Source organism: Geotrypetes seraphini, chromosome 8 (genome assembly GCF_902459505.1).
Source record: "Geotrypetes seraphini chromosome 8, aGeoSer1.1, whole genome shotgun sequence".
Classification (NCBI taxonomy): Eukaryota; Metazoa; Chordata; class Amphibia; order Gymnophiona; family Dermophiidae; genus Geotrypetes; species Geotrypetes seraphini.
In genome coordinates this window covers 104,425,176-104,450,173 of record NC_047091.1, presented here as the reverse complement: position 1 = coordinate 104,450,173, position 24,998 = coordinate 104,425,176, and the positions used below count along the sequence as shown (strand labels likewise).

The 24,998-nt window shown below is 43.4% G+C and overlaps 1 protein-coding gene across 1 annotated transcript in view; it reads left to right on the top strand.

The window, feature by feature from the left end:
- The window catches only part of RAB8A (RAB8A, member RAS oncogene family), a 73,936-nt gene that overhangs the window by 36,499 nt on the left and 12,439 nt on the right, over positions 1 to 24,998 (top strand). Inside the window, 4 exon segments of the mRNA XM_033957274.1 lie at positions 2,918 to 2,995; positions 11,155 to 11,244; positions 20,548 to 20,613; positions 21,977 to 22,027. Coding sequence (XP_033813165.1) covers positions 2,918 to 2,995; positions 11,155 to 11,244; positions 20,548 to 20,613; positions 21,977 to 22,027 — 285 coding nt within the window.

Below are 24,998 nucleotides of genomic sequence, written 5' to 3'. Positions count from 1 at the left end.
CGTCTGGAAGGAAGGAGGCACTGCTTGGATGTGAGATAACACACCCATGGGAGCCCTTCATCCCCGCTAGATCCCCACTGACCAAGGGGGGGACCCTTACAGAATCCCCACGGATTCCGCAGGATTCCCGTCTGCCCCATTCCCATGCAGCTTTCTAATCTGAAGATGATGAAATAGTGTGACATGGTGGTTGTAGCCAGAAGGATGCTAGGCTGTATAGAGAGAGATGTAACAAGTAGAAGAAAGGAGGTGTTGATGCCCCTGTATAGGTTGTTAGTGAGATCCCACTTGTAGTATTGTGTTCAGTTTTGGAGGCCATATCTGGCTAAGGATATAAGAAAACTTGAAGCAGTCCAGAGGAAGGCGATGAAAATGGTATGGGTTATGCGCCAAAAGACTTACAATGAACATGTATACTCTAGAAAAGAGGAGGGATAGGGTGATATGATACAGACATTTAAATACTTGAAAGGTACTTTTAATATAGAACCAAATCTTTTCCAGAGAAGGGAAATAGGTAAAACTAGAGGACATAAATTGAGGTTGCAGGGAGGTGGACTTAGGAGTAATGTTAGGAAATTCCTTTTTACAGAGAAGATGGTGAATGCCCTCCTGAGGGAGCTGGTGAAAAGGAAAATGGTAACAAAATTTAAAAAGCGTGGGATGAACACAGAGGATCTCTAATTAGAATATGAGTGATATAAATTGAAGAATTAAGGCCAGTAACGAGTAGACTTGCATGATCTGTTTCTCGTATATGGCAATTCAGTTTAAGATGGGCTTGGGAGGGCTTCGATACAATACTATACAACTTCTTATATCCCACAATTTTCAACAGGGAATCATTGTGGCTTACAGCAAGATGGTTACATTTGTGGTACAGTGTTGTAGAGAGGTGAGATTAACACTGCCGGATAAGCTTAAGGGATGGCAGTCTGCAAGAGGGCTGGGGCAGAGTAGAGTCTACTGGGGGAAGAAATATGTTTTTAATTTAGTTTAGGGAACAGGCAATGTGTAGGAAGTCGTTGCAGGTAAGCTGGTAGACTGTTCCAGATATGTGGTCCTAGGAACTCATCGTACTCCTTGAGAGGATGGAAATGGTGTTTTAAATTGCTGTTGGTCCTGGAGTTAAGGAAGGTGTGTGAGACTAGAATGGGAGCCCCAGCAATTTGGAACATGAGGACAGTGCTAGACAGACTTTCACAGTCTGAATCCCGCAAACGATGAGATGGTTTGGATAGGCATGAGTGAGCTTTGGCAACTCCAGTAGTTGGATCCTAAGGACAGTACCGAGCAGACATCTAAGGTCTATGGCCCAGAAATAACAAAGAAAAAAGACACTTTGGGCTCCTTTTACATAGATGTGTTAGGGCCTTAACGCGCGGAATAGCGCGTGCTAAAATGCCGCACAAGCTAGCCACTACTGCCTCCTCTTGAGCAGGCGATGGTTTTTCGGCTAGCACACACTATAGCGTGCGCTAATCAGGTGCATGCGCTAAAAACCCTAGCGCACCTTTGTAAAAGGAGCCCTTTAATTTAATCATGAAATTGTAATGCATGTAATTTATAGGGCAAATTGGATGAACCATTCAGGTCTTTATCTATTATCATTTAGAACATAAGAACATAAGCAATTCCTCCACTGGGTCAGACCCGAGGTCCATCGTGCCCAGCAGTCCGCTCACGCAGCAGCCCAACAGGTCCAGGACCTGCGCAGTAGCCCCCTATCTATACCCCTTTATCCCTTTCTTCAGCAGGAAATTGTCCAACCCTTTCTTGAACTCCAGTACCATACTCTGTCCTATTACGTCCTCTGGAAGTGCATTCCAGGTGTCCACCACACGCTGGGTAAAGAAAAACTTCCTAGCATTTGTTTTGACTCTATCCCCTTCCAATTTTTCAAAATGCCCTCTTGTTCTTATATGTTTTGAAAGTTTGAAGAATCTATCCCTCTCTACTTTCTCTATGCCCTTCATGATCTTGTAGGTCTCTATCATGTCTCCTCTGAGTCTCCGCTTTTCCAGGGAGAAGAGCCCCAGCCTCTCCAATCTTTCAGTGTATGAAAGGTTTTCCATGCCCTTAATCATTCGTGTTGCTCTCCTCTGGACCCTTTCAAGTATTGCTGTACACCTGTTAAATTTGCAGTACTAACCCAGAGAGGACAATTCTTCCTGGCTGGCTATTGTTTTTCAAGGATTGGTTCCCATTGTCAGGTTCTTCGTAAGATCCTGCAAAAATCTGTTACCTCGGAAACAAAACTGTCTGCATTCGGGGATTAATTTTTAATGGGCATTTATTTGGGTATAACAGTGGGTTAAACACAGAAATAGCCTTAAATAAAAAATTACATACACATAGTCTGGGTAAACTTTTGTGCACAAGTTTATGTCCTGAGAGGGGCTAATTCTGTGCATGTGCTTCGTAATATATGGGTGGGAGAAAAAGCTAGGACATTTTTGAAAATTATTCCACATACAATATATCTTACAGTTAGTATACACATATATTTAGAAAGTCATATCTTTGCACAAATTTTCTGCCTGTTAATTTTATAGCAAGGCACATAGATACATATACTACTTTTTTTTTTTAACTAGCCAACTGGAAAGCTGCCATACCAAGTTACACCTGTTCCTGAGTAACTTTGTATATGTGCTTCTAAGAACCTACAGTTATAAGTATAGGAGTTCCCAGAAATAGGATGATAACTTAGATCTTAAAAAACAGAAGCACAATGTATTAAAACAGTTTACTCAACCAAATCACTTTATAAAATTAACCCTGGAATGACCATATGTAAGTCACTTTTGAATTAACACTTTTGAATTTGGTTTTGGCCATCTCTGCTCTGCCATATCCGTGTTTAGACCCAGTTGTCTCCATTTTTTTTTCTCCTCTTCTCTCTGATATTCTACAGGGTATCATGTTGGTATATGACATTACAAATGAGAAATCTTTTGACAATATTAAGAACTGGATACGAAACATTGAAGAGGTATGTACTGATAGCTAGGTCACCCTTATACACCCTGAAATGTCATGCATACTTGATTACCTGATGTAGTCAAGGAACTGAAACCAAAACCTCAGCCAGTGATATATGAGGCTTCATTCAAGAGTCAGTTTACTACATTGGAGAGTGGTATTAATGGAGGAAAGGAGAAATGGAATGGGATTTGATATACCATCTTTCTGTGGTTACAATCAAGGCAGTTTACATATTATATACAGGTATTTGAGTACCTGGGGCAATGGAGGGTTAAGTGACTTGCCCAGAATCACAAGATGCTACAGTGGGAATCATAACCAGTTCCCTTAGTTATCAGATGACAAGCAGGCAACATATTCTCACAGGTGGAAGACGTCATCCCTGGAGCCCGTCACAGTGCAAAAGTGTACTGTCACTTTAAAAGTCTTGAAATTGCCCATACCACACATGCATTTGTGCCTTCCCACCCAATATCGGCTCATGGGATCTTCAGTTCTCAGTTTTCTGTGGTGCTGAAAAACTGTTTCTTAGAAGTTTGATGCACTTAGAGAAACTATGTTTTTTGTGCATTCACATTGTTTTTCACCCATTATTTTTGTCATTTTTTAATTTTATTACTTTCATTCAGTGTAAAAATTTTAATTTTTGTACCAACTCTTTGTTTTGGGTTTTTGGACCCTTTCCAGCCTGTTTTTAGGCCGGGAGCATCAATCTATTTTCAGCTTACCATCAACTAAACCTCCTTGGACCATGGACTTTGACCTCACACAGGCGGTTTTTCCTTCAATGTCAGAATTTCCTGGTCAAAAGACCATTTCAGGTACAGACCTGCATAATTGATATGTCCAGTGCCTAGACAATTCCTGTTTGTTCTGCTCTAAAGGCCTCTTTTACAAAGCCGCGCTAACGGCCCCGAAGCCCATAGAGATTAATAGGGCTTCAGGGCTGTTGTCGCACAGCTTTGTAAAAGAGGCCATAAATTGCAGAAGAAGCCACTTAAAGCCAGGAAGTCACTGTATGAAAAACTTTGGGGGTCAGCTTTATCTGTATCGACAAACCCGTTCCACCTCTTCTTGAATGGTGCTATCTGCTTTGGGGGAAACTCATAAGAAAGCTAAGAAGCATAAATGCCTTTCCTCCTCAAAGCAGGTATCAACATCATCTCAAGAATTGTCTCAAGCATAGTCAACCATCGATGTACTCCCAAGTGTCGACGTTCCAGTGCCAAATTGCCTTGCTTGTAGTTGGTGTCTCCTCTGAGGCAAACCTCGACACACTAATACAACCAGTGCCTAACGTATTCTTGCCAACATCAGACATCGGTACCAGCGTCATCTCTGCAAGAACAGCTTTGTATGCCATTGCAGAAAGAATTAGCTGGGCTACTGCAGATGCATTCAGTACTAATTTCTGCTTCCAAAGCCTCAGCCTCAACTTAGTCTGAGCAAAGCCCTAGAGCTCCATCGAGGCATCAAGCTCGGACACCCAGGACATCAAGGTTCTACATCAAGGCATACATCGTCAACTAAGGAACGCAGTTTATCATCTCACTCTCAATGCTCCTCTCAACATTCATCTCGATACTCACATCGACAGTCGACTCTGAGCTCGCCTTGACACATTACTCTCCTCTGTCGATCTCTCTGCAAGGCCTGACATTAAAGACTCTGACTTGTCTATAAGCTCTTTTACTGATTATTCAGAACTTTCAGCAGATTAGTCTTATGGGATGCCTTCAGATTCATCTCCAACATTGCCTTGTCGAAGGTCACCCCCAGAGAGTCTCTCCTTTACAAAATTCTTACAACAAATGGGCCAAGCACTCCCAATAAACAGGAGTCAGAGACAGAGCTGTGAACAGAGCTTATGAATGCCCTCAATTACAAAGAGTGGTCCAAAGACTACATTAAGGTTCCTCTTCACAACCTCATGAAGGAAGCCTTATTTAAGAATTGGTAATCTTTACTTTCAGTTCCAGTGGCTCCACACAAATTGGACACTTTACCAATCCAGTCTTGCCCTGGATTTGACTAACCACAATTGCAACATCAGTCTTTGGTATTAGAGTCTGCCTTGAAGAGAGCAAAGAGTTCCAGAACTGCTGGAAAAGGGGATAGAAGGGTATAGATAGAGGTTTACTGCACAGGTCCGGAACCTGTTGGGCCGCCGCGTGAGCGGACTGCTGGGCATGATGGACCTCAGGTCTGACCCAGCGGAGGCATTTCTTATGTTCTTAACATATGCCAGTACTCTTTTGGATAAATTTGGCTGCAGTGTTTCATGGCTCTATGCTGGCAAACAGGATATTAAGTTACAATTTTTACATTATCTTTTACTTGAAGTCTCTCATCCTAAAGATGTCCCAGTATGATAAATACATGCCATCAGAACATCTTCCTCCTTTTCAACACCTGATGCATGATCTTCTAGAAACCAGAAAGTACATGGTTTGCTCTACATTTTGAAGCATCCAGTATTACATCTCAAACTGCTGCAGTCTCCATCACCATGCAAGACAAGCATGGCTAAGGATCTCAGATTTAGATTCTTATCGTTCAAGACTGTCTCTCTAACATATCTTGTACAGGAGATTATTTGTTTGGAGACTGCTTAGAGGAGGCCACATACAACATCGAACGTCTTACTGATTGCATAACAAACTTATTCTCCTCAAAATCAGCCTCAGCAGCCAAGGAAATATTCAAATATTTCTAAATGTTTAACCTCTTTATTTGAAGCATAGGTTTCACCAACCTTCTATGTCCACTTGCCCAACCGCTCAAAGGCGACTCAGGCAACAGAGCCACCATCTCAGTCCAAAGAGCGGCAGTCTATCTGACTTCCTTCTAGAGAGCATGGCCAGTGTTTTCTCAACCATCCCCTAAGACTCTGCCATAGAAACTCTGCAGGAGAGGGTCCAAGGATTCTACTCCAAATATTTTCTCATACCAAAAAAGACTGGAGGCATCCATTCAATTCTAGACTTCCAAGCTCTCAACAAATATTTAGTGAAGGAGCAGTTTTGCATGGTCTCTCTGGGAACCTTATTACTACTATTTAGAGAAGAACGACTTGTTCTACTCCCTACACCTCAAGGAAGCCTACACACACATTCCCATTCACAGGGAATATGTCTCTTTCAGTACAAGGTGCTTCAATTTGGTCTGGCATGTGCACCCAGAGTTTTCACGAAGTGCTTAGTAGTAGTAGCTGCATTCTTTCACTCGTACAATTTTCACATGCTCCCTTATCTGGACAACTGGTTGATTAAGACTTCCAGACCATAAATGCAACAGTTCATCTTCTGGAACTCCTGAGATTTTCAATCAACTAAGAGAAATCCTATCTCAAAATCACACAAAATCTAGAGTTCATCAGAGCCCTCATGGACACAACTTCAGATCTCATGCTTTGCTACTTCAACAAATACTCAATACTCTGTTTTGCCAAAAAGTTTCCTCTTGCTACGACTCATTAGCCACATGGCCTCTGCAGTACACATAACTCCTTTTGCCTGTCTACATCTCTGGGAACCTCCAATGGGCATTTTTGACCCAATGGTCTCAGGCTACGAGACTGCCATCCCAAAAACTGAGAGACATTACATCTCCACCATCGGACCCACACTACTTTCAGGGGAGGAGTGGTAAGGGGACACTGCTGCCAGACTCGGACCCATGTGGGGGTTGTGTTGCTGCTGCCAATGAACCTGGTGGGGAGGGAAGCTGAGGGAAGATCCAGAAGGGGGAGAGAATGTTGGACCTACAGGGAGGGAGGAGCAGTTTGACTGGTTGAAGCTGGAGCTGGTGGAAGTGTGCTAGGCATATGGGCTGGAGGGAAGGGAAGAGAGAGAGGGGGGTGCTGGCCACATGGGGTGGGGGGTTGGAGAGAAGAGAGAGAGTGTGCTGGCCCCTCACAAACTGCTAGGGGTAACTGGGGGCAGAAGAGGACATGAGAAGAGGGGTCAGGCAGAAATTTTTCCTTATGACTGTACCCTTAGGGGGTGCTGGACATGCAGGGGGGACGAGAGAGAAAGGAAGGGGAAGGTACAGCGATGGAAGATGGATGGTGAGCACGGAGAAAGAAGAAAATGTCAAATGGGCAAGAGACCCTGGTGAGCAAGTTAACAGAAGACAAAAAGAAACCTGCTCCTGGGATCGACATGATTTAAATAATAAATTACCAGACAACAAAAGGAGAAAAATAATTTTATTTTCTATTTTGTGATTGTAATATGTCAGATTTGAAATGTGTATTATGCCAGAGCTGGTGTTAGACAGCAAGTGCAAGCTAGGACCTAACCGTGTTTGTTTTGTTTATACTTGACAGTGCCAATATGGAGTTGGAGAGGGCAAAGAAGGGGTGGGGGTGAAAAGGCTGAAAAATACTGTATTTTTCGCTCCATATGACGCACCTGACCATAAGATGCACCCTAGATTTAGAGGAGGAAAAGCGAAGAAAAAAATTCTGAACCAAATAGTGTACGCTGTCCCACCACCCTGCCTTGTCCCCCATCTGGTGGTCTAGTGGTAGGCCAGGACAGGGCAGGCAGTTCTAGTGGCTGGTAGGCAGGCAGGTATTGGGGCACCCAGACTGCCAGGATATCTATCTTTATACCACATTTTCAACCAAAATTTAATCCAAGTCCAAAACGCCCAGAACAAGACCATTTGGATGTGGTAGGGGCCAGTCCTGTAATGGACTGGCCACCCAGACATAGCAACAGAACAGTGGGCACTGCCAGCTTTTATCTGATTGAACCTAAATCCGTAGCTAATTTTAAAACTATATCATAGAAAGTGAATCGTATTGAATAAAAAAAAATTGATTTTAATTGGCAAAATCAAATTGAATTTAAAAATTTTTCCTGAATCAAACAGGATCCACCTTATACTGTATACCTTATGTGTAGATCCACCTTATACTTTGCATTATCTGTCCCGATGTCAGCCATCATTGAAGCCTCTAGGAAGCCTTCCACACATCGCTACTCATTTCACCATCTGGTGTAATAAGTGACTGGATCTGATTAACTGTCCTCTTCCATCAATCCTAGATTATCTTCTACACCTTTCTAACTCTGGATTTAAAACAATTTCAGTCAGAGCATCTCGGTGCTATTAGTGCTTTTCATACTCCACTCTGAAGTCTCCTTTTGAACCACTCATCTTCATCCCTTAAAACATCTTACTTGGAAAGCAACCTTCCTTATTGCTATTTATTTATAAATTTATAGCCCGCTGCATTCACAGTTCTGCGTGGGTTACAAATAAAACACACAATAATCAGATTGTAACAAATGAACAACATATAATAGAATAAAACTCCTGTAAAATTACTCTAGTATTATCTCTACTCATTTTGCAGAAATACAATAAAAAGAACCTGCCTTCAATAAATGCAAGGACTTACTTATATTCTCTCAAACAGCAGCGTTTTCACTGGATGTTGAGTCAGCGAACTTCAAGCTCTTGTGTAGATCCACCTTATACAACATTCTTACCATAACAGAGTAGTTCTTCGCACTTATCCCAAGTTCATTTGGTTGTCTCAGGCCTAGATTATCAAAAAGTCATGTTAAAAACCGACAGGCCTCTGTCACAGCTGTTATAGTAGCAATTTTTAAAAAAGCGAGCCATTCTCCAAAAAAATCTCATGCAACTGAGATTGACAGAGAATAGTGAAGATTCGCTAAATTTGCATGTGCCCACCATTGGTGATAGCGATGGGCACATGTGCAGAATATATGCAAAAAGAACCCAGAAAAACAATAAATCGAGCTGCCAAAGTCAAGCAACCAACAGCGAGAGAGATGACCACTCTCTCCTGCCACCAAGCAGCACACCCCGGCAGCAGGAGAGATGCCCACTCTTTCCTGTCGCCAAGCAACATACACCACAACAACCCTCCAAGTTCAAGTTCCATGTTTTATTAAAATTTGATATTCCGCTTATCAAACTTCTACAATAAAGAGTATAAAAACGGGGAACACATACAGACTTAGTGGTGCAGTGGGATTGCTGGGGAGAACTGCTTGTCAAAATAGGACAGAGAGCCATTTAGGGGTAGTACATTTAGGGGAGGGGCCTTAGGCGCCTTGTCCAATCAGAGCCTCAGGGGGAGGCCCACCATTATGAAGAGGCAGGCCTTCTGGCCAGAGGGAGTAGGGATTCCTCTGGCCAGCTATCTAAGTAAGGTAAGGGGGAGAGGGCGGGGGTCATCTGAGGCATGGGGGGGGGGGTTTGCATCTCTCCCGCTGTTGGGAGGTGCAGTTGCTTGTAGGCGGGAAGGAGTGGGCATCTCTTCTTCTGCCGGGGGGGGGGAGTGTTGTCTGGGTGTCTGTTGCGTGGCAACGGGAGAAAGCGGGCATCTCTCCTCCTGCCGGGGGGGGGGGGGTTGTCAGAGTGTTGCTTGGCAGCGGGAGAGGGGGTTATTAGTGTCGGCAACAGGAGAGGGGGTTATTAGTATTTGTGACATGGCAGGAGAGAGTGGGCATCTTTTCTGCTGAACTTCAATTTAGGTTTTTGGGGTTTTTTAAAATTATTTTAATTTGCGTAGTGGTGGGGATGCTTAGCAGTGCAGAGTAATTGTGCAATGTGGCAGGAGAGAGTGAGCATCCCTTCTTCCAATGTTCAATTTGGTGGGGGTTTTTTTTGTTGTTTTTATATTATTTTAATTTGCGTGGGGTGGGGGATCTGAGCTATTAAATCTTCCTTTCCTGTCAGTGCCTGAGCCAATCGGCGCTCGAGCACCGATCAGAAAGTAAGGCAACGACAGCTCAGACCTGTCGGTAAATTTTGGCTGCAAATGTGGCACAACGAGGTTAGAGAATCACTCGGTGATTTATAGAGAATCGCTCTGAATGATAATTTTAATATTAATGACCTTGTTGTATTACATTTGCATGGCAGTATCGGAGACTGTCAGAAAACTCGGAAAAGACCTCGCTAAGCCATATTGATGATCTGCTAAAATACATACATGCTAAATTGGCTGGAACCGGTTTAGCGAGTACATTAAAGGCAGATTTTAGTTTTGAAAATCTGCCCTTCAGAGTTTTATCTAAATCAGTCCATAGTTCTCCCGATCTTCTTTCCAAGACCATATTCTCACCCATATTCGACACTCCTTACATTGGATTGTAAATGTGCTCTTACCTATAACTTATATCACACCAAATCTCAGAGATTCCACTAATTGTTCTTATCATTTGATCCAAACAGACTTGGAACTCCTGTCACCAACAGAACCATACATGGCTGGCTGATTGTATCCCATTAGTTTATGCTCGGGCTGAGGCTTGGAGACTATGTCATGGCACACAAAGTTCGAGCAATGGAGACTTCAGTAGCTCATCAACATTCTACTCCTGTTGAGAACATTTGTAAAGCAGTCACCTGATCTCAATTCACATCCCACTATTGTTTGCAGAATCATTCCAGATGGGATGGTCAGTTTTGGCCAAGCAGTTCAAAAGTATTCTCAACTTGGATGCCAATTTACCTCCAACCCATTAGTTTCGCCAGACTTATGGTAGTTGTCAATAACCCTCTTCTCAGAGACATGATCCTAGCAGTTAGGAAATTCCACATGTGAAAATATGTTGCCTGCTTGTACTCAGATGAAGCACAGTTACTCTCAGATAACACCTACTACAGGTAAGTAACAGGCAGATGCTGAACTGAATTCAGGTCCTGCAAACCAAAATTGGGCAGGAAGGCACAAACGCATGCATGGTATGGGCAGTCTCAAAGATTTTTAAAGTGACAATACACTTTTGCACTATCTGTGCCGGGCTCCGTAGATAAGGTCACCCCTATGTGAGATTAACACCTGCTTACAGGTGCTTTCTTGGGCTACTGTACTAAACATTAGCCTTCACCTCCACTCCAAAAGCATTTGCTTTTATGATGCTGCAGACCATGTGAATTCAATTATGATTTGTTTTGATGTTTCTAAGTGTTGTGTAATAACTTTAATTCAATCTGCAGAATGAAAAAGATGATCTTTTAATTATTTCACTGGTTTTGAGGATAACCAGCTTCCATAGACTAAATCATCCTTAATATGGAGGAAGCTGGAAATTGTATTACAAATGGCTCATTAACTGACCGCCTCCCCTTTAGAAACTATTTTCAATTTTTTTTTTTTTTTTTTAACCATAGCATGCATCAGCTGATGTTGAGAAGATGATACTTGGAAACAAATGTGATGTGAATGAGAAAAGGCAAGTCTCCAAAGAGACGGGCGAAAAGGTGAGAATGCTACTGTGTTGGTTTTATATTACCTTGTTGGGGTAGACCTGCTTAGTATCAGGTCCTGAGGCACTCCATGAGATAAAGATTCACTCAGCCCAGAAAAATGAACCAACAGAGCAAACAAGCTATAGATATATTTTTTAAATACAGTGCTGCCCCGCGAATTTGAGCGGTCCCGGTCATTCGCGGTATTTTCTGACCACGAATGACCAGGCAGGAGAGGGCAGCCGAAGAGCCGGCGAGTGAAGGAAATCACTCATGGTGTGCTCCAACTGCCTCTTCCTGTACTAAAGTCGGACTTCACCAATCAGGAGCTGCTTTGACACGCAGCTCCTGATTGGTGAGGCCCGACTTTAGTACAGGAAGAGGCGGTCGGAGCATACCGCAAGTGATTTCCTTCACTCGCTGGCGCTCCGGCTGCCCTCTCCTGTCTCCCCTGTTAAAACCGTATTCGTGGTTTTTCAACATTTGCAGGGGTTCCTGGAACGGAACCCCCACGAATATCGGGGGAGTACTGTACTCCAAATATGATGAGGAGTTAGGAAATATTTTGATCCTGGTGAAAATGGATTTCTTTGCAGGTAATAAACCAAATCAAATAAAATTTTCCTTAGATATACTTGAGATTTGAAGACCCCTCTATGATTCCTTGTTTACAAAACAGGAGCACTCTTTGCATATAAATCCTACTGTACCCAGGAGCCCTGCCCCCCTCTGTCACCAAAGTTCTAGGCCCAGATGCACTAAAGTCAGCAATCGTCTAACGATTGTCGCTAAACCAGTTTTGACTGGTTTAGCGACGATCAGATTTGCCAACCCAATGCACAAAAAGCTCACTGTGTGGTTTTGTGCACAATCACTCAATCTCCTATCCGGCCATGCAAATAAGGTCATTAATATTGAAATGCCACGTAAACTAGCAGAGCGATTGACGTTCTAACATGGCTTCCCGATGCACAAAAAAATGTGATCACTTTTAGTGATCCAAAAAAGCGACTGGTCAAGAAGACCAGTTATCTTTGGGACAGTGTTGTGAACAAGGCTGCCCTGTGAACTTCAATAAGATAAGTTGCTCAACATTTCATATTCTGCTCTTTTCACTGGTTTTCAGCATTGTATCTGCTTAATTTCTCTTCTCCTCCCTGTTTCTTACTTAAAAAAAATCAAAAAAGCACACACACAAAAAATAAACCTTTCTCTATCCTCTGTTAAATCTTATTTCCTCTTCCTCTTCATAGGAATAAGGGTAAGACTTTATTAACTCTAATTAAATCCTGGTGCCTGTGGCTCAGGGTGACTAAAGTAGGGAAAATCCTGTTATAAATCCTGTGTTTTAGGGTAGCCACTGAGGTTCTGCTGTTGGGAGATTTCAACCTGCCGGATGCGGACTGGAATGTTCCGTCTGCAGAATCGGAAAGAAGTAAGGAGATTGTGGATGCCTTTCAAGAGGCTCTGCTCTGACAAATGGTGACGGGACCCACAAGGAAAAAAGCAATATTGGATCTGGTCCTCACAAATGGAGAGAGTATCTCTAATGTTCGAGTGGGTGCTCACCTGGGAAGTAGCGATCATCAAATGGTTTGGTTTGATATATCGGCTAAAGTGGAGAGCGGCTGCACGATACTTAAAGTCCTAGATTTCAAACGTACGGACTTTAATGCTATGGGAGAGTACCTAAAGAAAGAGCTGTTAGGATTGGAGGACATAAGAGAAGTGGAAAGACGGTGGTCTAAGCTGAAAGGAGCGATAAAAATGGCTATGGACCTTTATGTGAAGAAAATCAATAAAAACAAGAGAAAAAGGAAGCCGATATGGTTCTCCAACCTAGTGGCTGAGAAAATAAAGGCGAAAGAGTTGGCGTTCATGAAATATAAAAAAAACCAAGAAGAGGAGAGCAGAAAGGACTACAGGGTGAAACTGAAAGAAGCCAAGAGAGAGATATGTCTGGCGAAAGCACAGGCAGAAGAACATATGGCTAAAAATGTAAAAAAGGGAGACAAAAATTTTTTCAGATATATTAGTGAAAGGAGGAAGATGAAAAATGGAATTGCTAAGCTAAAAGATGCTGGGAACCAATATGTGGAAAGTGATGAGGAGAAAGCGAATGTGCTAAACAAATACTTCTGTTCTGTGTTCACAGAAGAAAATCCTGGAGAAGGACCGAGATTGTCTAGCAAAGTTACACGAGAAAATGGAGTAGATTCTGCGCCGTTCATGGAGGAGGGTGTTTATGAGCAACTTGAAAAACTGAAGGTGGACAAAGCGATGGGACCAGACGGGATCCATCCCAGGATACTAAGGGAGCTCAGAGAGGTTCTGGCGAGTCCTATTAAAGACTTGTTCAACAAATCTCTGGAGACGGGAGTGATTCCTGGGGATTGGAGGAGAGCGGATGTGATCCCTATTCATAAAAGTGGTCACAGGGATGAAGCAGGAAACTACAGGCCGGTGAGCCTCACTTCAGTTGTTGGAAAAATAATGGAAGTTTTGCTGAAAGAAAGGATAGTGTACTTCCTTGAATCTAATGGGTTACAAGATCCGAGGCAACATGGCTTTACAAAAGGTAAGTCGTGCCAAACGAACCTGATTGAATTTTTTGATTGGGTGACCAGAGAGCTGGATCGAGGACATATGCTAGATGTAATTTACTTGGATTTCAGCAAAGCCTTTGATACAGTTCCTCATAGGAGGCTGTTGAACAAACTTGAAGGGCTGAAGTGAGGACCCAAAGTGGTGAACTGGGTCAGAAACTGGCTGTCGGACAGATGCCAGAGGGTGGTGGTTAATGGAAGTCGCTCGAAGGAAGGAAAGGTGAGTAGTGGAGTCCCTCAGGGATCAGTGCTGGGGCCAATCCTGTTCAATATGTTTGTGAGTGACATTGCTGAAGGGTTAGAAGGAAAAGTTTGCCTTTTTTCAGATGATACCAAGATTTGTAACAGAGTAGACACCGAAGAGGGAGTGGAAAATATGAAAAAGGATCTGCAAAAGTTAGAGGAATGGTCTAATGCCTGGCAACTAAAATTCAATGCAAAGAAATGCAGAGTAATGCATTCGGGGATTAATAATCGGAAGGAACCGTATATGCTGGGAGGAGAGAAGCTGATATGCACGGACGGGAAGAGGGACCTTGGGGTGATAGTATCCGAAGATCTAAAGGTGAAAAATCAGTGTGACAAGGCAGTGGCTGCTGCCAGAAGGATGCTGGGCTGTATATAGAGAGGCATAGTCAGTAGAAGGAAGAAGGTGTTGATGCCCCTGTACAGGTCATTGGTAAGGCCCCACTTGGAGTATTGTGTTCAATTTTGGAGACCGTATCTGGCGAAGGACGTAAAAAGACTTGAGGCGGTCCAGAGGAGAGCGACGAAAATGATAGGAGGCCTGCGCCAGAAGACGTATGAGGAGAGACTGGAAGCCCTGAATATGTATACCCTAGAGGAAAGGAGAGACAGGGGAGGTATGATTCAGACGTTCAAATACTTGAAGGGTATTAACGTAGAACAAAATCTTTTTCAGAGAAAGGAAAATGGTAAAACCAGAGGACATAATTTGAGGTTGAGGGGTGGTAGATTCAAAGGCAATGTTAGGAAATTCTACTTTACAGAGAGGGTGGTGGGTGCCTGGAATGCGCTCCTGAGAGAGGTGGTGGAGAGTAAAACTGTGACTGAGCTCAAAGAAGCGTGGGATGAACACAAAGGATCTAGAATCAGAAAATAAGATTAAATATTGAACTAAGGCCAATACTGGGCAGACTTGCACGGTCTGTGTCTGTATATGGCCGTTTGGTGGAGGATGGGCTGGGGAGGGCTTCAATGGCTGGGAGGGTGTAGATGGGCTAGAGTTAGTCTTAACAGAGATTTCGGCAGTTTGAACCCAAGCACAGTACAGGGTAAAGCTTTGGATTCTTGCCCAGAAATAGCTAAGAAGAAAAAAATTTAAAAATTTAAATTGAATCAGGTTGGGCAGACTGGATGGACCGTTATCTACTATGTTTTCTGTCCTATCCATAGTTCAGCTGTATCATACTTTTTTTTGTTTTATGGGCAAAGATGCTACACACGCACAATATATGCCCCATTAAAATCCAAAAACGTGAGCCGAGCCACCTCACCCCTGACAACTGCGGGTCCTTGTTGATGGCTGCCCTTATGACGGTGAAGCACCCAGAGGGACGGGAGTGATGCCCACTCTCTCCTGTCTCAGCAACCCAGTTGTGTGTCCAGGCCACCTGGACCCCCCCATGCTCCCCCCACCACCACCGACACCCCTCCATTTTACACAAAGATCCCCTTCCCACCACCCCACAAACAAGACCCCAAAATACAGCCCGGAGGGGGTCAGCTCAAGCAACCCTCCACCAGCCCCTCCCCCGTACCTTGTTGTAGAAGCCAGCAAGAGGTATGCCCACTCCCTCTTGCCAGTAGGCTTGCCTCTTTGAAATAGCGGGCCATCCCCTTCCTGGGATGCACCAGGTCAGGGCCTGAGGCTCTGACTGGTCTGGATATCTATGGTAGAGGCTGTAAATATCCGGACCAGAGTCTCTTAGGCCCCTCCCCAGTGCATACCTCTTGCCAGCTTCTGCAATGAGTTAGGGGGGGGTGCTTGAGCTGGTGAGGGGGGTTCTGAGCTGACCCACCAGATCTGATTTTTGGGGTCTTGGTGGGAGGAGGATCTTCGTGTAATAATGATGATAATAATAATAATTTATTCTTATATACCGCCAAACCCTCAGTTCAAGGCAGTTCACAGCAAAAACAGTTGAACAAACAATGAATTACAAGCATAGCATCAAATGTTTCTCAGAAAATACAATTAATAATAATAATTTATTTTCTTTTATACCGCCCAACCGGAAGTTCCGGCGAAAGAGAACTGAGACATTTTAATTAAGTCAGGTATTGGTATTTTTCAAACAGATAAGTTTTAAGAATTTTATGAAATAGATAATAAGACTAGCTTGAGGAATTAGAGCATTCCAACATGAATTCATTACGCTAGCTTGAAATGCAAGGGTTTTTCCCAAGAATCTCTTGCTGCGGCATGCTTTTACTGATGGAAACATAAACCAACAAGTTCTTCGTGTATTCTTATTTAAATTATGAAATTCAAAGTGGGAAGAGAGATAGGTTGGAATCATTCCAAATAATGCTTGAAAACAAAGATGACCAAATTTAAACAAAACCCTAGCCTCAAATGGCAACCAATAAAGCTTTTGGTGGTAAGGACTATCATGATCATATTTTTTTAAGGCCAAAAATCAGATGAACAGCTGTAGGTTGTGGGAGAATATTGTGGGGGTGAGGGAAGAGTCCAGATGGCCCAGATGCACAACCAGGTTGCTGAGGCAGGAGGAAGAGAGCATTCCTCCTGTTTCTGGGTGTGTTGCAGTTGTTGCGGCAGCCATCATCATCAGGGGGGTTCAGGGACCCGCAGTTGTTATCACGGTGTGGGGCGGAATGGCTTTCTTAGCGGGTCTCTGGGACGAGGGAGAAAGATGCCTTGACCAGTGCCTCGAACGAGCCCGTAGGATGGTCGACTCAGAGGCACAAGATGCACCAGCAGTGCGGGTCAGTGATCGAAATCACCCGACCGCACTGAGTGCACTTTTTAAACCTGGTCAAGGGCCGGGACATAAGTCAAAAAAGAGAGCCGCGGCCACACAAGGCCAGGCGGCCAAGGCAAACCGGGAGCCCCCGATTCGCCGAATACACGAAACTAGAAAAACAACAAAGAAGAGCACAGCGACTCCCGAACTAAGTAAAAATACGAAGCCACGGTGCAAGAAAGGCACGTAGAAAAAATGCAGAGAAGAGAGACAGGGCTTTTTGGCTCAGCGGAAAACTAAGAACTGAAGACCACGAAGAGGGGACGCGCCCTCTAGTGGAGCGGGAAGACACACGCATGCGTGGTACAGCACTAGCAAACTTTGAGATCTTCAATCAAGTTTGCTTGAAAAGCTGTCCGCGAAGGGGCTCCGTGGATGACATCACCCACATGTAGAGAATATCTGCCTGCTGTCCCTGGATAACACCTGTTACGGTAAGTAACTGTGCTTTTTGTGCCATGTTAGAACATTGATCAGTCGGCTAGTTTGCATGGTATTTCAATATTAATGACCTTATTTGCATGGCTGGATTGCAGAATGAGTGATCGCAGGAAAAAACATGCGGTGAGCTGTTTTATGCATCGGGTCAGCAAATATGATCGGTCACTAAACCGATCAAGCCGGTTTAGTGCCGACCGGAGACTTCGGTGCATCTAGCCCCAGCCACTGCAGTTGAATTGTGCCTGGATATTCAGTGCCAGAATCTATCTGGGTACTGACACTGAATTTCTAGGTAGAGTTATCCAGGTACCACTACTGTGTTTCCCCGAAAATAAGACACTATCTTATATTAATTTGGGGTCCAAAAAAGACACTAGGTCTTATTTTCAGGGTAGGTTCTATTTTTTTCATGTACAATGATCATCTCTCCCTTCCTCTCCTCCACCCCAATTCTTCCTGTTTCCTTTCTCTCCCCCACATGTGCAGCATCTTTCCTCCCCTCTCACCCATCCCCTTGTGCTGTATGCTTCTATCCCTCCCTTCCCATCCAAGGGCATATATTAGGACCTACCCTGAAAATCATGCTAGGTCTTATTTTTGGGTAGGTCTTATTTTCGGGGAAACACAGTAGTATTTAACTCTTAGGTTGTCTTAATTGCATAGCTGTTTGGGTTCTTCTGCTGAATATCGGTGGTACCAGATAGTTCCACCCCTGGCACTAACCAGATAATGCCACAGATGTCTCCCTGGATTTTCAGTGGCTCTATACAGTCATGTGCTACTGAAAATCTGGAGATCACTCAGGTCACCTCTTTATTTCATGGTAAATATCAGCCCTTAGTAGGTAAAATTTGGTTGTACAAGTAGAAATAGCTTTTTATAAAATGTGCTACTGTATACATGTATAAAAGTATACAATGGGAGCAGTTTGATATTTGTTATTAACATATGGATCTGGAATGGTCAAGTTGTTGTCCCATCTCACCCCATCTAACCCCTTCCCCAACCCCATAATTGCAAAGCCCCTCACAGCACTTGTTATTCAGCACATATATCCTCTGCAATAATGTCAACGATAAATCAACCACAGACACTTTATTGATGGTAATAATCAGGCCACAGCTTTGTTTATTGGTACAACCAATAAGCAATGAACAATTGCTTCACCACCCGAGCTACAAATATTGCAATTTGACAAAAATTCAAAATTATATTCCCCTGACTCTGCCATATCAGCAAGAGCCTAGGGGGTGGCATGGACCTCCATGCTCCTATTCCGTGCCATGTGCCTCAAGGCATATTTGCTCACTTGAGCTCGCTTCCCCTTAACTGCTCATCCCCTAATGAACCTGGGGTGGGAGGGGGAGGCATGGACCTCCATGCCCCCCTTTCAGGGTCACCTGACCCGCAAAATCTCCACTTAACTGAGCCGATTGCCCAAATAGCCGCTCATCTTCCGGTGAGCCAAAACCTTGTAGCTCGGGTTACCGCCGCTGCGACAGCCCTAAACCCCCATATCACCCGAACGAACCCTATAGCCAAGGGGCGGGAAAATTGCCTCCGAGGGACAGGGAAGCACACTATTCCTCGGAGGCATGAAACCTATAACCCCCACCTATCATGCCCTGCTTCCCCTGTTGAAGCCAATCCGCTTCCAGCCCTTTGGCGGGAGCAGAGTCCCTCCTTATCTACCTTTGACCTCCCCTCTCTTAACCCAACTACCTCCCCTGTGCACCTGCAAGCCGTCTCAGCCTGGGCGACCAACTTGGACAATCCAGCCCATTGTTATAGTCGCCTGGCGAGACTATCTCATGGACTTTTTTATATTTAAAGTGAGCATTCCTGGGGCAGAGTTGTTTTTTTTTTTTTTTTTACACTCAGCACCACTAGCCTCACTGTAGATTTCAACATAGGTTCTTGTGCTAACTACTTAGCAATTGGGTGTTTGTAATTTTAGATTTCAAGTGGAAATCTATAATGGCTTGATGTCATAAATATTGAAAATGTCTTTAGTCAAATTGTGTTTGGAATTTGGCTAATTCTTAGCTCTGTGTCCCTTTTGCTTTGTATTTTTGGGTCTCTCTCTAAACTTTCCTTTAATGTATATTTGTTAATTTTCTTAACTAAAAATATTGTGCCTAAACATACTGGTGAAGAAATGCTTTCACACAATGTGGAAGCTAAGGACTATTAAAAAATACTTTGACACAACATCCTTTAGATTACTGGTGCAGTCACTGATCCTATCTACCCTAGATCACTGCAACATCGCCTACCTGGGTATCCCAAAAAAATCAGTACAAAAATAAAGATTAGTGCAAAACACTGCAGTTAGCTTGATCTTCGGATTGAGAAAAAAAAGACCACATTAGCCCCTACTACAAAAAATTGCACTGGCTACCTGTGGAGGCGCGAATACTGTTCAAATTTGCATGTATCTTTTCCAAACAAGTCTGGGGCCTAGCACCTTCCTACCTGCAAACACACTTCACTCTACACAACCCCACACGAACAACCAGAAACAAAAACATCTTTGCATACCCAAAGATCACAGGATGCAAATACAAATCCTTCCTAGACAGAACCTTCATGTTCCAAGCAAACAGACAACAATCCTGGCTGGGAAACCACATAAATAAAGCCAGACAGACCTACAACGCATTCCGAAAATCAATTAAAACCGCTCTATTTGACAAATTCCTTGCCTAATCAGATGACCTCTCTCATGTATTCTTTCCCCGTGTAACCCCAATATATTATGTAACATCTTTCTTCATGCATTCTGTAATTCGCTGATTGTCCAGTCTTCTTTCAATGTGAACCGCCTAGAAGTCATTTGACTGGCGGTATAGAAAAATAAAATTATTAAAAGTATAAATATATAGGATAAGGGAAGGAGATACATATATACTTTGTTATTTTGGGGGTGGGGGCTAAAAACCGTGACAACATCACTTTGGCAGAAACTTACTTAGTTAATTTAACTTTAACATGAGATTTATATGTTTGAAATAAGATTTCAACCAGATGAGCATAGTCACTCCAGAGATGTCGACACAGCTGGTTCCTTTCCTTTGGCTGGCATCTCAAGGCATACCACAAGAGGCCATTATTGGTGTGCTATGATGCAGATTCTGTCAAGTCTGTACATGATTTGAGAGCAAAGAACAGGGGAAGTGATAATAGGAGAGTGGTGTTTTGGGGATCTATTTTGCTGCTTGTCTGAACTGATGTCTGGTTTTTGTGTTCATTTTTAGCTAGCTTCAGAATATGGCATCAAATTCATGGAGACCAGCGCAAAAGCGAACATTAATGTAGAAAATGTAAGCATATAACTACCTCAATTCTCACTGGCATTTCCATTTCTTCTTATGATTGTTTTTTGCTTTCAAGAGCCTCTTTTACTAAAGGACATTAAGCAGTTAATGTGGGAATTAGCACATACCTTAGTTGTCATTTTGCTGTTAACTATTATGCAGTTAACATGACAATTAGCATGAAGTAGCATAGAATGGGCAAACATAGCTCCTTGCACTCAATTAATGATAAATTGCTGTACATCAACTAATGTGTCAGATAGATAGCGTTAAGTGCATACCCATTATGGGCAATGCAGTTAACACACTTACTCCCCCCCTTATCAAGTTGCACCGCCGAGCCGCACATTCTAATCCTATGGGTGGCTTGGCATTTAGCTTGCTCTGCTCGGCAGCATGGCTTGATTAAAAGTGGGGATATGTTAAGTATATGGAAGGATTCAGGGCACATCCTTAAGTTTTAACTTGGAGGCTTTGGAGTTACTGTACACTGTTTGCAACAATTAACACACGTTAACCACAAAATTTTTTATTACAGGCTAGTAAAAGGGAAGGGGGTGTATTTTTGGTTTATTTTTTTTCTTGTAATATAAGATTTTTAAGCAGTAAATACAATTTAAAAAGAATTAGATTCTCTTTTTTAAAAGATTTTAAAATACTTGAGAAATTTTTAATTTGAACAGAACTGATTTTTATACTCCCCTTCTATATTTGCGGGGGTTAGATTTACAGCCCTCTCGCGAATAAGAAAAAAAATTGCAAATAATTTTTAGGGCTGACTCTGAGCCACCCTCGCCTCTCACCTGCCTCCTGGACCTTTTCACCCCCCTCTCCACTCCTTACTTTTCAATCCTGATAGTCTAATGGTGAAGCGAAGCAGGAGTGATCTTCCAATGCTCCTGCCACTGTGCAGAGCCATGATCAAAAATGGCACTGTGAGTTCCTGCAGCAGTCTCGAAAAACTGTGGGAGCTCGCAGCAGCCATTTTTTATCATGGCTCTGCACAAGGCAGGAGCGTTGGAAGATCGCTCGTACCCCGCTTCACTGCTAGACCACTAGGATTGAAAAGTAAGGTGTGGATAGGTCTGGATGGAGAGACTTGCAAATAACTGAAGTCGCACATGCCGATCCCATGGATATGGAGGGGGGAGTGTATATTTAAAGGAGTCCTGCAAGCTACACCACCGTGTTTTTACCTTCCTCAGGTTTACATTACGAGTTCCATGGAAGAGTCTGTACAAAAGCTCAGAAGGCTTCTGGGGTCTGCATTAAAAATAAATGTGCATTCTCAGAAGAACTGAAGCATTTGTCCCTCCCTAATTATGTATTCAGCTAACTTGTTTAAAAGTTTTGTTTACTTTTTCTCCAGGCATTTTTTACACTTGCAAGAGATATTAAAGCAAAAATGGACAAGAAACTGGTGAGTATGTAGAATCCAAACAAAGTTGCATAAAGAAATATAATGAGTGAATTCTGGGTTCCCTATGCCCAGGTCTCCATTTGTCTTAGTGCTATCTATTAAACTAAAATCTAATCTAATCAGGACTTCTTAATTGTACTTTCCCAGTTCAGGTTCAAGGCGATTTACAGGTTGAGGCCCATGTAGCGACATGGGGAGAATACATAGCATGTAGAAGGGAAATACAGTATATTACTTGGGAGGGTTACATTGTTACAGGAAAGGTAATTGAGGTAACATGGGGTAGTTATACAGTATGTAAAGGGAAATACAAAATATTACAAGAGAGATTACATTGTTATAGGAAAGAAAACACCTAAGATACTGCACGTAGGACTGCTGCTTGTGGAGAGAGTGTGAAGACTAAGTTACAGGGAGTTTGCCAAATAAGTAGATTTTCAGCTTCCTCCTGAAGATGAGAGAGTTTGGCTCAGTTCTTCTGGAGTGCGGGAGAGAGTTTCAGGTTCTTGTGGCATTATTGGTGAAGAGAATGTTGAAAATTTGTTTGAATCTCACTCCTTTGGATGAAGGGATGATCAGCTGGTTGGGTTTGCTTACCCTATTTGCTAGTTAAAAAAAAATACATATATAGATATCTATATAAGTAAAATTTATACTTGTTGACTAGGTGCCAAAATTGTGTGGTTTCTTGGAGTGTGTTTGGGGTGGGGGGGGAAGAGCAAATGCTTGCATACTGAGATTTGGCAATCATTACAACATGTTTCTGACTCTTGTCAGTTCAATCATTTTTAATTGGTAGAGATCATCCTGATCACTCCACTGGCAGGAAAAGTATAATTGCCTCCTGATGGACAGATGACTACTTCATGTCTGTTACATATACACAGGAGTCTGTAATTTTGCTGTTGATTTCCACTTCCCATGAAACAGCAGAAGGGTATCATTTTAAGATCTTGAACTCTTCTCCTTCTACATTGGAGAACTGCTCCCTCTTCAGTTTTTCCTTGTGCAAGTGAACTCAGAAGGTGTGTTCTGATCTGCTCTGCTTCTTTTTTATTTTCGGATCTTTTTCCAAAAGAATTTTGATTTTATTTGTGGCTTTGGTGCTCAGAGGACCCCTTCTTGAGCTTACTCTGCCGAGGAAAGGACGCAGTCCCGTGTGGATGGACTGTTGCTCCTAGGCCGATCTCATAGAGTACCTGTTGAGCCATCCTGCTTTGTGTTTCTTGAAGAGCTCGGGGTCTGTACCCCTGGGAGTGGTTCGCCTGCTGATTTTATCAGGCTTGAGTGCAGGCTGTGTGGCCCCTTTTTAACATCCCTCTGGGTATCGGGGAACTGGCTGCATAGTTTTTCCCCTGTCACTGTGTGAGGAATCTCAGGGGTGAGAGTCTGTGGTTGTGATCCATCCTACCAGCAACCAGAAGAATTCCTTTGATGGTCGAGGTCTGACAATTTCTGAGGCAGAAATCCTTTCTCTGCAGACAGGTAGATTCAAGCAAACAGACACCAGAAATCTAACCTGATCAGAATTTCTGAATCACACTAATCTAATACAGTTTCAAGGCAATTTACAAGATAAAAGACCCATGCAGGGACATAGGGAACGTTTAAATTACATTGTAGAAGAAGGTTACATTGTTGCAAGATGCTGTCCAGAGAGTGCAGGGCCGATTTGCTGCTTTTGAGGGCCAGACAGGTCAAGGGATAAGGACAAACAATTTCATAGACTAAAACTGTGTATAGTTGCAGGGAGGAGATGGTTACAGATGTGCCATTGGATTAAGGAACATGCAAATGGGCCAGACAGCAAGGATAGTTGTACAGTGAGTACCCCCATTATTCCCTATGGGGAAAATTTTGGTTTTTTGTTTTTTTTTCCAAAACATCCTGGTGGGTTTATTTTATTGCCTCTTCACCCCCTTTGCCTTCTCCTAACCACACTGGCGCTGTGGTGTAAACAAAATAAACCAAAAAAGACTTTTCCTCTCTGTTAAATTCTAGCTCACGTTTGCGGTCTAACACCAGCTCTGGCGAGATACAAATTTCAAATCTGACACATTGTAATCACAAAATGGAAAATATAGTTAGTTTTTCTACCTTTTGTTTGGTCATTATTCAAATTTTGTTGGTCCCAGGCTTTGGTTGTCTTCTGATAACTTGCTTGCCAGGGTCTCCTTCTTCTTTCTCCGTGCTAACCATCCATCTGCCATCTCTGTCCTCCCCTTCCGTTTCCCTTCCCTCCCCCAGAGGTCTGGCATCTTTCTTTTTTTTCGTCTCCATCCACAGATCCACCTTTTCTTAACTACCCTTTCATCCAGCATCTCTCCCTCCTTCCCCACCACCCCAGGGTCCACCATATCTCACTTTCTTTTCCCAACTACCCTCCTGTCCAGTATTTCTATCCCCCCTACACACCATCCCTTGTGTCCAAATTCTCTCCCTTTCTGTTCCCTCCCTAAATCCCATTGTCCATCATCTCACTCCCTCTCCTCTATTTTTTGACCCATTATTTCATCCCCCCCCCAAAGTTCGGCATATGCACGTCTCTTTGAACCCCCCTTCCCTCCCTCCGTGTACTTCTACACCAGGGCCCCCATCCCCTGAAGGCCTGCATCTGCCCCTTGAAGGCCTGTACCCCTTTTGAAGGCCTGCCTGTCCTCCCTAAAGGCCTATGCCACCATCCCTGGCCTGTCCCCCCCTTAAAGGCCTGTCCCACCCCTTGAAGGACTGCCCCCCCCCCCAAATACTGCGCACCCCCTCCCCCCAGGAAGGCCTCCGTGTTCCCCCTGGCCTCCCCGAATCATTTACCTTTATAGCTTCAGCCTGCAGCGAAGATCACAGTTACAGCATCTTTGCAAAAGTGCTTTAAGCTGTTTCCTCCGCCACAATCCTGCCTCTGATGTCAGAGGAGGGATGTGACCACAGCAGAGGAAATAGCTCAAAGCACTGCAAAGACGCTGTAACCGCGGTC